Consider the following 13,692-nt stretch of genomic DNA (forward strand, 5'->3'; position numbering starts at 1 on the left):
GGCGGATGCTCTACCACTAGACAAAGGAGGCGGTCGCACAACTACGAGACAGTTTGGCATACCAGAGATGGCTGCAAGTTTTCAATCACTGTGCCCATTCATTATGGTAGTAAAATGGGCAGTTGGGTCAATTGAGTAGTGTGCACTCATCATGCTCATGATCAGGTTCCATCCTCAACACATTCCTGCAATACTTCTACATGCATCAAGAAATAAACACCCACTTGAACAACAATTGATGATAATCAAAGACAAAACTCTTGGAAAAAACTGTTTATTTCAAATTACATGTTTTGAGTTTCAAAGTTTAGATGAAAACCAATTATGTTACATACTATAGCAGTCTGAGAGGATAACAATTGGTCACAACCAAACGAAAGATCTGATTGGCTGCTACACTTTAACATGAGATCTGATTGGTACAGAACATCCTATCAGGTCAAAAATAACATGACAATAACAGATACATTTCTGAAACAAAAAGGAAGATATTCATCACATTTTATCCATTGTACTTATATAATGAAGAATTTGTATGTGACCACTAAGAATAAACTAAAGCTTGATGATGCTGTTTTGATTGTTAAATATCTATATTTTGACTGACATTGTGTTAGTGTCAACCGTACAACAGTACACATAATACGATCAAATCTTGTACAAATAAAATATGTTCTAAAGAGGACAAGACCAGAGTTAACCTTCAGTCAGATGCCACATTTTTAGCCCACTGAATCTGACCTATCATTTTTGAGCTGTAATTGTTAATGTCTGTTTTTGTCCTCTGATAATGTGCTAAGTCAGTGTGTGAAATACACGTTAAATTCCCAAGTGTATATATGTATACAGACCTATTTACAAGTATTGATGATTTCAACTTTCACATAGAAGAGCTTGCAGTAAATGCATGAAAATCATATTAGCTTCACATTCAAATATTATACAATGACTCAAGAACCCAAATCAAGAATTCCAAATAACTGTTGTAAAAGCTCTGCTATTTCATAGCGTCAAAAATTAACAAAATAGTTCCGAATTTAATGAATTAAAACAACTGGAAGCATACTTCTCAACATTTTTCTGATGAATATTGGCCTCACCGTCAGAAAATATACAACCTGCATACCCGGTGCTGCAAGGAATCACACCGACCAATGGCCAACTGCATGTCACCAAACGTCAGTATCAAGTTCTTAAAAATGTCTTCATTAACTAAATCCACGGTTAAAACTCCTGCAAAAATATGAATACATGCAATTGCCCATTGGTCAATTCAAGATTCCTTCTTGTCTTTAAAATAAGTATATGCCTATCTAATGATGCTGCCTGTATTTCAAGATGGCTCGTCAATGACAACTTCGTACATATCATAGTTCATCCCAAGATGTTAACGAGATCCATATTTTCTTTTTTTTCTGATGCCCTCTTCTTCAATTTATCACTGTAATAGGGGGAGAACAAAATTATTGTTACATTGTTGCTTTGAGGGACTGGCTAGGTGTCAGCCTGCACACATCAGAATTGTACATTTGTTGCCTCACTACTTTAAATATATATAGTTGATGAATATTCTGTCAAGGGTACTGGGTCAGCGTAGGCATAATTTATAGCAAAAAAGGCAGAAGTTTGGAGACCTATATGAAGTGATCAGTATTTGCCAATCCAAAATAAATTCGAAGCTATGGCAATATTTACATTGACCTACAAAATCAACTACACGTGCATTCACACGGAACTACCTGAACCTATTAGGATATGATACAAGTAACAGCAGAGAAAAAAATTCATTCTCTCATTTCCATTGCCATGCAAATTTCTCTTAATTAGCAAATATGTCTCAGCTTGAGAAACTAGAAAATGTTGTATTTCTAGTTACAAGTAGCGTTAAACACACCGATAACGTTTAAATATTTCACTATGAATCAAAGTCGTTGTGACACCAGGTGTTTGTTTAAGGGACCCTGGTGGTATTCTCAGTTTCTCAAGCTTGAGCACCAACTACGCAGGTCGTAAGAAGCAAATGTGTTACATGTATAGATGAAACAGTTATTGCAGTAGACAGGACAAAAAACAATCAATATACAAATGTTTGCAGTCCGGTAACGAGACAATTAAGAAACACCTGCAACCTTTGATTAGCAAGTATTTTGTGATTCGGGAAAACATCGTACAGTTACAAACATCAGATTTTTCTCATGGAAAAACGACCATTTTTCTTCAGGACAGGTGAAACTGGACAAAATAGAGTAAGATATCCATGACAGAATTCCCTCAAAGTGTATGTCTGCCCTGGAGGTCTACAGCATGAATGAGACTTGAAGACATCACTAAAGACCACACATAGTGCTGTACTGAACACAATATACACCATGGTTGAACTGGGGTTCTTCCTGATGGACACACACTGAAAACTTCATCCTAATAACAGCACTTGAGTAGCTTGGTGAACATTGTCCACCACCATTAACTGTTTGCAGTTATTTGCATAAGACATGGTTAAATCTGTTTCTAGTATCACACCATGCCAATATGCAAAGAGAAGAACCTCCTGCTACAGTTTTACTCCACTCAAACTGAGTCGAAAAAGGCAGAACACGAAATTATACACACATTTGAAAGAACATAAGAAATGTGTTGAGTCAGCAAAATGTGTGGACTACGTATACTACATACATTAAAGCTGAAGTTGCACCACAACATTCTCACACACATCCATCCTAATACATCCACATCATAAGAAGCTCTGAAACTACAGAAGTAGGCCTCTGGACAACACCTTTACACTGCTGCTATCTGGGAAACATTTTGGCATCTAAATTCTAACCATGAAAATACCATTTGATAAATTTCCTGTTTAACCAAGACAACTGATCAGCTAATATGAAATATGGGGGCAATGGTTCTAAATGTTGATTTGACCACAATGGCTTCCTGATGGAAGAAGTACCTCTAAAATTCTCTGTGACACAGAGCACCTTTGATCTGAATCCTATCTAGGGCAAATAGTTTAGCACAGCAAGCCAGCAATAACAATAATAGCTCTTCTATTCCATGAGATAATTATACAATGTACAAAGTTGTACTTTGTTGTACAGTTTGTGCTAAGGCACCCCATATGACCCATCAGATCAGGATGGGCACAGCGTGATAAATGCCGCAATGCCTGGCTCCTAGTAAACAATACCTCACCAGAATTCTTCACTGATTTCTTACCACTTACATGCTGTGATGAGACTCATTGGGTCACAATCCCACTATTTCCTTGATGGTTCCCTACCTTTATCCAACACAGACGTGTACAGATTACTTCAACCTATCAGAAGCACCACACACATGAAAGAGAGGAAAGTACAAGGGGTCATGTCAAAAGTTGGCCTCACTGTTAGATGAAAAGGAAGTCATTACATGTGTCTACAAGCAAAATACTATGAACTCTTGAAATGACCCCTGCAATATACAGAAGATATTTTCGAACCTGGTCAAAATTTGATTGCATGTTATTCATGTCAAATGACAAAACACATTCATAGATAAGAAAAACTTGTCAAATATCCCCAAGATCTCAACATCACTTCTAGTGCAATGAATGAATACGTACTTCAAAAAGTCAATTCATAGTCCTATTAAGCAGCCCTATGAACAGTCATGACATTTAATCTCAATGAACTATTCGGAGAAAGGTCTACGCATTATTGTACAAGCAGTCTAGAATATCTTAATAAATGAATTGCAAAAATAAAATGGACCTGACCGAAAAAAATCTCTTGTAAAATTGAATTAGCACTACAGGACAGCTTGGGTTACTTTGTACAGTGACATAATTATCAATATATTCTGTATCTAGAGATAGGTAGAGATGAACAAAAGAGACTTCAGCTTTGAAGCCAGAACAAAACACAAATTATTTACCAAGGTGGGCAAGTATATTATATACAATGTAGAGTTAAACTCAAAATAAGGACAATGTGCCGATTTAACGTACATGTTAGGCCACAATAGATTAATTATTAGATTAATATCCTAATATCTGCAAAAGGAGACGCAAGACATTCCTTAGATCCATTTGACAGAATTCAGTGGAAGTCCATGACACCACACCTTTTGGATCATGCAATGACCACAGGTAATCCTGATAAGTTTAACGCAAAAGGTACTAGGATGACAACCTCACGATTAACCCATTGTGACCTTCATTTCGGTGGGGTTCTTCTCGATGTTTTCATGGCTCATATTGTCCTTGCAATTTGCCCGTTTTCTTGCATTGTACACAAGGCAGTAATGACTTAATACATACATAGATTTGATTAAGTGATAACTGACCCATGCGTTGTGCTTATAAGACAAACAGATTTTGACTTATACTGCATTTGTTTCTAATTCAAACCCGTATACATAATTAAAGGGGAACTACGCTCCAAAGTCTTTCTCTAAATTTTAAGTTTAGGTTATGTAATGGAACTTAGGAGAAACTGTAACACTGTGCACTTAGGCTACACATTTACTGTTGGATTGATATATATCATTAAATCTAGGACAACATAAGTGGTGCTTGAATGACCTTAATCACACTGGGACCGACTATTAGCCTGAGCCTAGTCCCCCTTTAAGGATAGCGCTGGACAATTATTATGAACATGATTATTCAAAAGCCATAAAGATTAACCATGTTCATAATATTCCGATTCATCCAAAAGCCCATCGGAATTTCTGACAGTGTATAATAACAACCTTTTCTTGTGTTCCAGTTATTTTCATAGTAGCATGATGAGTTGACAGAAGCAAGTTCTGCAGATATTTCTCCTGATAATGATTTGTGTTACATTTCAATTATTTGGTTAAAATTGAGCAAATAAGACAATAGTTATTTCCATGGAGCCTACAACTGTTGCACTTTGGGGTATCAAGATTTATTACATCATAAATACTGGGGAAACACCGCCATGTCATACAATAATTGGTAAATAAAATGCTGCTCTAAAATAGCTTAAGATATGAAGAACAATCTGTGCGGGTCATGTGACATCGTTGCTATGGCAATGACCTCCCTGACCCGAACCAGTCCAAGCTGGCAGAGTGGAATGTTCACATCAGACAAGTTGTCAAGCCACATGACCATTTTCAGAAGAAGTGTCACCATGGTAACAAAGACCCAAGAACATCACTCTACCAAATCGAGACCAAGTGAAAATTATGACTTCTTGAAACTAGTACAAACACTATATATACTGTATCAATTATTCCTCAACTCATACAAATATCTAAAATGCAACAGCACAGAAATCAATATTCAGCACCATTATTTGCTTTATTGAGAATTATCTCTTTTCCCACCTGGAGATGATCAAAATGTACTGTAATAAAAAAATAATTTCACTCAAAAAAAACCCAATCTCTGAACCATATGAGAGCAATTGTCTGACAGACCTGTGTTTTTTCCATCATCCAAAGACCCCAACACTAGTCCGAGTTTTACTGAAAACCACAACATGGGCGCTGACACCTCCAGATAGGAAAAGGCAGGTTCTTCTAAAACTAGTCACAATTTTCACCTGGTTTCTGAGGTATTTCGTCAAACCGCTGTCCTTGTGATGTTGATCTATGGCTTCTGGGCAACATCTATACATGACGCTCAGTAAGAGTTCACGTAAACGCCTACCATCAACATATGTATGTACAACCAGGCTTCGCAGCCACTGCATCCATGTTCAACGCAACACTTCAAGGAAGACCTACGTTCAACATAAGTGCATATAACCACCTGTAACGCAAGCACCCACAGCATCGTTAAATGTACACACGTACAACTGTAATGCTGCTTGCAATGGAAAAATATATCGGCCACAAATTTTCAATTGGCAACAGTATAGGTCCCTTCCTAGGCCAGACTTTCTGCTTTTCAGATATAAAAGTTAAAGTTTCAACAGGTGACATCCTTTTTTAACTCATGCATAGTACTCCTTTTCTGATTGGTTGATTGGGGAATATGTTGACTTTTTCCTTGGTTCGTCCAATGCATAACTTCCTTCATCCTTCTTCCTCATCCTATACACTATGAACATGACGAGTAGTATTGCACACAGTAAACCAACAACAGCTCCGCCAATGATGGCTGAAAAACAAAAATAACAAAATGTGACATTTTAAAAGTTGTATGTGATCCAATCAAAATGTTACATGCATGTCAGTATGGATTAATGCCTACCATCCTATCATAGCACAGTAGGGCACACTAGTATGGGGAATCTAAGCTAGGTCTTTGCTTGATGCCTAAACATGTTAACAACTGGACTACCCCAATAGTAATACAACTAACATGGCACAATTGTACTTAATGTAAGAAATGACAGCTTGGACGTCTCAGTAGCCCCCTTTTTGTGAAAAAAAACACTATGCCTGCAGGCAATTTGGAATATTGCTTAGCGTAGCGTTAAACAGCAAACAAACAAGAGGTTGTAGTTGAGTCTGGGCCAGGCATACAAGGTGAGGTGAAATGGGGTTGAACATCACATTCAGGATTATTGCACTTATATAGCGACCTGCATGCATGTGCATGCGTGCGTGTCTGGCTGCTTCCACTAGCCCAGACAAATGTCGATTTCATAGTGCTAGCCCGCTGAGATACTATGCCATAGTATAACATGAATACCCCACTCAGACACAGAATACTGACTCAGTGCCAACAAGTCCTTGTTTTAGCCCATTAATGCTGAGCGCCAGGCAATGCATACATCTTTTGGTATGACACCATTGTTATCGAACACCCGACCTTACACACTCTGGGCGGATGCTCTACCAGTCGACCACCGTGGCGGTTCAAAGCATACAAAAGGTTGATGACATGAACAGAGCACATGACAGATGGACTGACACGTGTCACCTCAAATTCTCATTTTAATCGCCACTTATCACATACATGGGGTGCAGGGGCCTATTCTGTCACCAAATACCGAGGTTTCAATTGATTGGGAGCAAGTACATGTCTTTCCCTCAGCCTCAAACACCCAGTATGCAACACTGACCTGCAAGAAGTCCTGGCTGAGTCATGATGTGAGCAGAGGCCACAGAAGCCTTTTCTGGATCATCGCCTGTTTCATTATTCTTATCATCTTCCGCTGAAATAAAGGACATCAAAATAAGATTGATAGAAAAAATCTGTTCTGAAGCACGAAGGTTTTAACAAATGTCGTTTGTTTTTGTATTTGTCTTTGTTTTACTAAAACCTAAGATTACAGGTCTGGTTCCACTAAATCATGTCTCTGATGGGTTCACATTATGTCAGGTCGACAGACAAGGAATTCCAAATGTGAACCTGGCAGTTGAGTAGATTGCTGTAGGTAGTCAAGTATTACATACATTGAAAGACTGTCCAATGCTTCACAAATAGATGTGATTGTTAACAGAAGTGGGGCAGAAAGGGCTGTGGATACCACAGGGTCACACCAAGATACAGTGATGTATACAGGAGGGTACCCCGCTGAAACAAGCATACACTGGGTTTCTCAATACCCAGGTATTGCGAAACATACACAACAAACTAAAACATTTTGTAGCCTTTGAGAATAGCTTTGGTTGAGATCGTTACAGTAGCTTTCTTGACACAATCAACTCGAAACATGTTTTATTTCCACTATTAGTGATCTTCATTGAGACAATTCTTGGATTTGAACCATGGTTACAGTAATGAAAGCAACAAAACATGGAGCCTGGTCAGCTTGGTTGCATACCGCTGGGACCAGTATTTCAGTCATATCACGGTAGCAGCTACACATGGTGGGAAACCTGGAACAATATTTGACATTAACCACTTGCCGGAAACCCTCGAGCATGATGCTGACAGACCAATACACAGTAGAGCAAATGAGGGAATGGAACCCACAACCAACAGATCACAGGCAATGCTGCACAACAAATTGTGAACATCGACAGCATGTGTCCATTGTCAATGCAACTGAATTCCATGTACTCCTAGAACAACTTGTATTCATAATATAGCTATTAATATGCAATATAATTTTTCCATTCTTCAGGAAAAATTAATTTGTTATATATTCTTGAGAATGTCATTTTGTAATACATAATTTTAGGTTACTTACGTATTTCATTATTGTCCTTGTGATCCAGTTCTGTATCAGTTGCAGGTGTTTCTGGGGCAACAGTGTACTGAAACAATAAATATGATTCATGAACATGTTCTCCAAAAACCATAATATGGCAAATGGCCTACTACTAAGAGAGATGCAGTATTCTACCGGATGGCAAAACTCCTTACCCCTGGCTCCTGTGGTTTGGGCTTGCGTGGTTTACCTCCCTCCACCACAATACCGCCATCTGGCTCGATCAAAGTTGGGAACGTTGGTTCCTGGGTAGTGACTGCTATAGAAATAAATGCAGTGAGTTAGTTGGATGTCCCTCGTAGCCTTATTGCACTAACACCAAATAAGGGCACAGCAAATTGTACACATGAGAGAAATTAACCCAGACCTCGACTCAAAGAGGAAACATGTTTACTAGTAGTTGGTATAGCATGTCCTCAACTTTATAGCAGCAATAACAATGAGTAAGAGCTAAACAAATGCTTATCCTGTTGGAATCTAGAAAGAGTTAGGACTTAGCTGCTTTGTACAGTTTTCAAGATATATCACAGCTTGTCAGCTTGAGCAAGACCTGAAGTGATGCAGGTCTTGGGTGTTTACCACTTTGGTGAAACCCACAGGCACAGATCAAGTCATTGTACATATTAGCCACAATTCTACTCGATGACCATTTTTACCATCAGATTCCCTTCCCTTATTTATGTAACAAAATCAGATTTTTGTGTAAACATCAGGTCCTGCACAGTTGTTCACATGTCCTAGTGCTGTGTCTTAACCCTGTCACAGTAGCCTTATTAGTAATGTAATGAACAACTGAATGCTCAAGCTGACACTGAATGATTGACTAAAATGGCAAAACACCAGATACGTTGTTGTACCTGGTAAGTAAAATGCATCATTTCAAAGGGTTCATCATTGTAAAACCCAGGATCCCACAGCCTCAGAAGACCATTGCATGAGGGCTAAATGTAAAACCTTCAATGTTACAAAACTTACGAATGCATTTTTCCGTTTTACCATCATGGATAGGTACTTCAGTTCCAAATATTTTTTCACCGCTGGCATCAACACAGAAGCATACTGATCCGTGGCACTGAAGTTCCTCAAATTCTCCATTCATCTTACACCGTGGACGGAAAGTGCCATACATTGGAGAACGGATATGCTGCACAAGCTTGAACACACATGGGTGTAAGTTTGAGCCTGGGAGTAAGGAAAAAGGAACATAATAAGAATTAACAAATACGTTGATATCAATAATCACTGATAATATATAACAAGGGAAAAGGTGAGCAGGGTCCACAAATATCCCCAACCTCGACTCCAAGATATTCAAGTTCAAACAAGAAAAAAAACAATATTTTTTTCAGAAAATCCACCAGAGAATACATGTAGTTGTCATCAAGTTATAGGCTGCACAAATAATTCATTTTCTTTAATCCAAATATTGAGATCAAACTTCACACTACATATCTCCCATTGGTATAGAACATTCACCAAGTTTGAAAAGAATCTATTCAGTACTGTCAAAGTTGTAGGACGCACAAGAAAATGTCCTCCGAAGAATAGATGACGGAATTCCTTGGTATAACTACATACCCCAGCCCTTTTAGGTCGGAGCTATAACAAAGCACTGATGTTGCATTTCCTAATTGCTGCTGAGGCTACTTTATCTGTACCAAACTAATACATATGTCACAAGACCATACAGTAGCCCTAGGAAATGAACATGGGTCTCAAACAAAGAAATGTTACTACAAAGCTACTTCACAAGTCTAAATATCATCAGAATAAATTAAAACAGTAGCCTCCCCTTTTTAAGCTAAAGCGGGTTTGCTATTCACACTTCTAATCTCAGTGATAGTGCCAGAGACACACAGCATTAGGACACTTTTGATACCACATTCTCCAATTCATAACCAAATTTGAATGAAATTTTGATGATCAGCAAATGTCCTAGAAAATGAACGGCCCTTAATCGCTGCAACTTGGCTTAACTGTTCTTGCACATCTGAATGATGATCATATGTAGCATATTAAAAATATCAAGCCTATTTTACAGGGTCTTCAAGCTTTTCAAAAACAAAACACTATGTTCAAAATGTCAAAAGATATGTTCAGGAAATACTGAACTCAAGCTAACTCTTTTACTGAAAGGCCATGATTATACATACCACTTTCACAATCTGGATGTCGTGGTGGGTCAAGTGCAGTTCCGGGTATTTCTGCACCATTACTGTCGGAGCACCAACATTTTCCTGTGCCTGGGTGTCCACGGCACTGCATCGGTGCATACTGGCCACTGGGCGTACAACGGGGAACATAGTTTCCTAGCAGGTGCTTGCTGGCTTCTCGGAGGTTCTCGCAAGGTGTCAGGGGCTTAGGTGTGGTAGAGTCTGAAACAAGAGTGTATTGTGTAGTGATTGCTGGTTAACAAGGACTCCTTGGGCAGTTGTTTGAGCAAGGATTCTGAATAACATATGCTCCTGTAGCATGATGGAGGTTCAAATTCTTAAAACCATCAGTGAGTGGATTTATGCCACTTTGTTCATTATTTCAGCAATTTTCAGCAGAAACACCAGAAATGGGACTTGTAGTACCCAGTGTATGGGTCTTTATGGCCTTCAGTAAATTTCTAAGTTGATTTAATTGTCACAATAAGCTGCAGGTTTTGTTGGGTTTTTTTAAATGAAGGCGTAAACAGTTTAGTCAGGGCCCGTGGCTTCTAAAGTCAGTGGGTCTTGATGGTAGCCTGGCATTTTTCTTTATGTCAAATACCGCATATAGGGTACAATGTACCCAATACACAAGGGGTGAGTGAGTGGCTATGGGTTTATGCATCTGTTGTAATATAACCATATCACAACACCAGGTGTCACCAACACCAGATGTCATCACTGATTGTCAAGGATTCATTCATAAACTTTCATCGCTATTTCTCCTTTTACTCCCAATGGAATCTATTCTGGGGGGATAATTGACACTGGTTATTCTCTGGCATTGACATTTTCAATTTGGGAATCAACCTGTGTCCTTGGTAAGTCAGGCCAAGCCACTAGGCAGTCCAACCATCCTCATCAACATGGAAGACGACTCAGTCATCAATAATTCAAACATAGGTAGCACCCAACAGAGGGAGATGACCCTGCATCTACATTTTGTATGGGACTGTTGAGAACATTATGTTCTGCTGGCGCTTCTCCCACCTCAATAGGACTACTACTCAGATCTAACCATGATTCTGACAGTTAATATTGATTACTGCTGTAATCAAACATGGAGACAAGGGATATTTTTTTTTAATAACTAAATCATTGATGCTGATGACTGATTGCTGATTGCTGGTACTTTGATACGACTTTTCGGGCACATACACTGCTGAAGTCATTCTTGTGGTTTGGTTGACACGGATGATGACCGCTGTGCACCTGAATCCGGTGACATCTAGTCATACATGATTTCTAGGGAGGCCTGACAGGTCTACGCCTACTGTGCAGATTTAAATATTCTACATGTTGCTTTTGATGATTCAAACATTTCAGATAAACACGTTTGTAATTACTGATCTTGCAATCTCTTTGACACAATACATTTCAGTGAATGGACAGAATTAAAACAATGTGAATGCTACATATACTCCAATCCAGTCTTAACAAAGATAGATTTAACTGCCAATAACCATGTATTTGTATTATATCTAGCACGCTTATCATCTAATAACAGTTTGTAAAAAATATATGAGATTTTAGTTGCTTTTCCTGACACATTACACGTCCATATATTTGGATATAAAGGGATTTTCTGCCAAGTTCTCTGTAAATCATATATGATGGGGGGTGTTCTTTTATGAATAAATCTAAATGATAAAAGTTCAGCAATTTTCACATGATTATGATTTGAACTCATCAATTAGTGAATGCGATCAGGGCTAGCACCGCTGACTGACTATAATTAAGCCCTCTATCGTTCTTCGGTCTTCTGCTTGCTGTTGTTTTATCAATGTTGGGCATGCTGGGTTATAACCGGCTGACCATGCATTCCCTTCCCAATGTGATTCCCGGTGATGTATGTGTATGCAGGATTGAGTAACAACGGGGTCAGGAAGTGACCCCATCCCACATCCTACTGTGACATTTATTGCAACGACATTCCCACACTCCTACAGCCCAGGCCACCTACCCTGTATTAACTCCGATGCTCATCCACCTCAATACTCACACCATGCTCTAAAAGGTCTCATACAGTTTACCAATCTATTCATCACTTATTTGCTTATCATTTATTTTGTTATTGTGACAAACAATTTGATTGTAAGGAACACATCTGAAATTACAAAGTGAATTATAAAAATAAACAGCGTAGGTATGTCAGAAATGGTTCCTCAAATGCCAAGGCAGGTCATTCACACATTCCTGCAATTACATATCAATAAGGGCTACAGCTAACCAGATACTGTATTACCGCTGTTATATATCTAATATTGCTGAGTGCAGCGTTAAACAACAAACAAACATAGCGTACTGTCCCATATTTAAATGACATCTGCACCAACAATCCATTCATTCACCACTGACTTTAAACTCCAAATCATCAAAATTCATAAATGTTTCTAAAAGTAAATACTTCTACCTATCGTTCATAACACAGTGAGCAAGCATGGTAACATACAACATGCAACAGAAGTGCACCGCCATGACAACAAGTCATACTACCATGGACGCTAAATATACAATCGTATTTGCCCAAGATACAAGCATGAGTGAGTGAGTAAGTTGGGTTTAATGCCGCTTTGAACAGTATTCCAGTTACCCGGTATATCATGGTGTGTCAGCCTAATGTGGGAGGTAAGCCAAATGTGATGCAGGTCTCAGATGTTTTCCACTTTGCCTACAAGACATGCCCACCCCAATACTACCATGAAGAGTCGGTACAATTCACTGATGCTTTACAATACTCGGGGCATAAAAAACTGAAAAATGTGTTCATGAATTTGAAAAAAGATATGTCAGCATAAAAGAACTATGTACATGTATATAATGCGTGAGGTACCTTTTAAATTATTTAAAATAAAATAAATCAAAATTTTACTTTGCAGCAGGTCCATCAGTACATAGTGCTTTGTTTGATTCATTGTTACATGGTAAGGAGTCAGTAGGTCAGATGAGCATGTGATAAGCCAGGAGAACCTGGGATGGTCTGCAACAAAGCCTGTTACTGTTGACCTTTCACTCAGAGCAGGAACACCAAGGTCAGGGATTGTCAGTACTGGTGTTTGACTGAAGTGTCCTGACATCATCACATGCATTGGAGGATAGTGTATAAGTATCACCCAAGGTGCAGGTAAACCCATGCTGAGATAAAACTGAGCAAATTGGCCAAGTAGCTTTTGCAAACAAATGAGGACCAGTTCCTTGTGTCTCCATCTAGAATTAACTTTCTAACATGACTGTGCAAGGACGTCACAATGGTATCAGAACATGTATTGTGTGTATGGTTCTACCAATATCATATTTGATGCAGGGCGACCCTTGCTGTTATCAAACAGCAAATTGGCTCAAGTATCCGTCATATATCTGTCGGATGAAGATTATACTAGAAA

General features: G+C 38.7%; 1 protein-coding gene across 2 annotated transcripts in view; it reads right to left on the bottom strand.

The window, feature by feature from the left end:
- Positions 1 to 258: 258 nt before the first annotated feature.
- Positions 259 to 13,692, bottom strand: part of LOC139476690 (syndecan-like) — a 70,744-nt gene continuing 57,310 nt past the window's right edge. For both annotated transcript variants that reach the window (XM_071259431.1, XM_071259430.1), the window contains 6 exons: positions 10,268 to 10,489; positions 9,090 to 9,296; positions 8,270 to 8,373; positions 8,094 to 8,160; positions 7,020 to 7,112; positions 259 to 6,109 (listed from right to left, as the gene is read on the bottom strand). In XM_071259431.1, the coding sequence (XP_071115532.1) occupies positions 5,943 to 6,109; positions 7,020 to 7,112; positions 8,094 to 8,160; positions 8,270 to 8,373; positions 9,090 to 9,296; positions 10,268 to 10,489 (860 nt within the window). In that variant the 3' untranslated portion in view covers positions 259 to 5,942. The remainder of the gene's footprint in view (positions 6,110 to 7,019; positions 7,113 to 8,093; positions 8,161 to 8,269; positions 8,374 to 9,089; positions 9,297 to 10,267; positions 10,490 to 13,692) is intronic.

This window comes from Haliotis cracherodii, unplaced genomic scaffold (genome assembly GCF_022045235.1).
Source record: "Haliotis cracherodii isolate W230 unplaced genomic scaffold, xgHalCrac1.p SCAF_1, whole genome shotgun sequence".
Taxonomy (NCBI): domain Eukaryota; kingdom Metazoa; phylum Mollusca; class Gastropoda; order Lepetellida; family Haliotidae; genus Haliotis; species Haliotis cracherodii.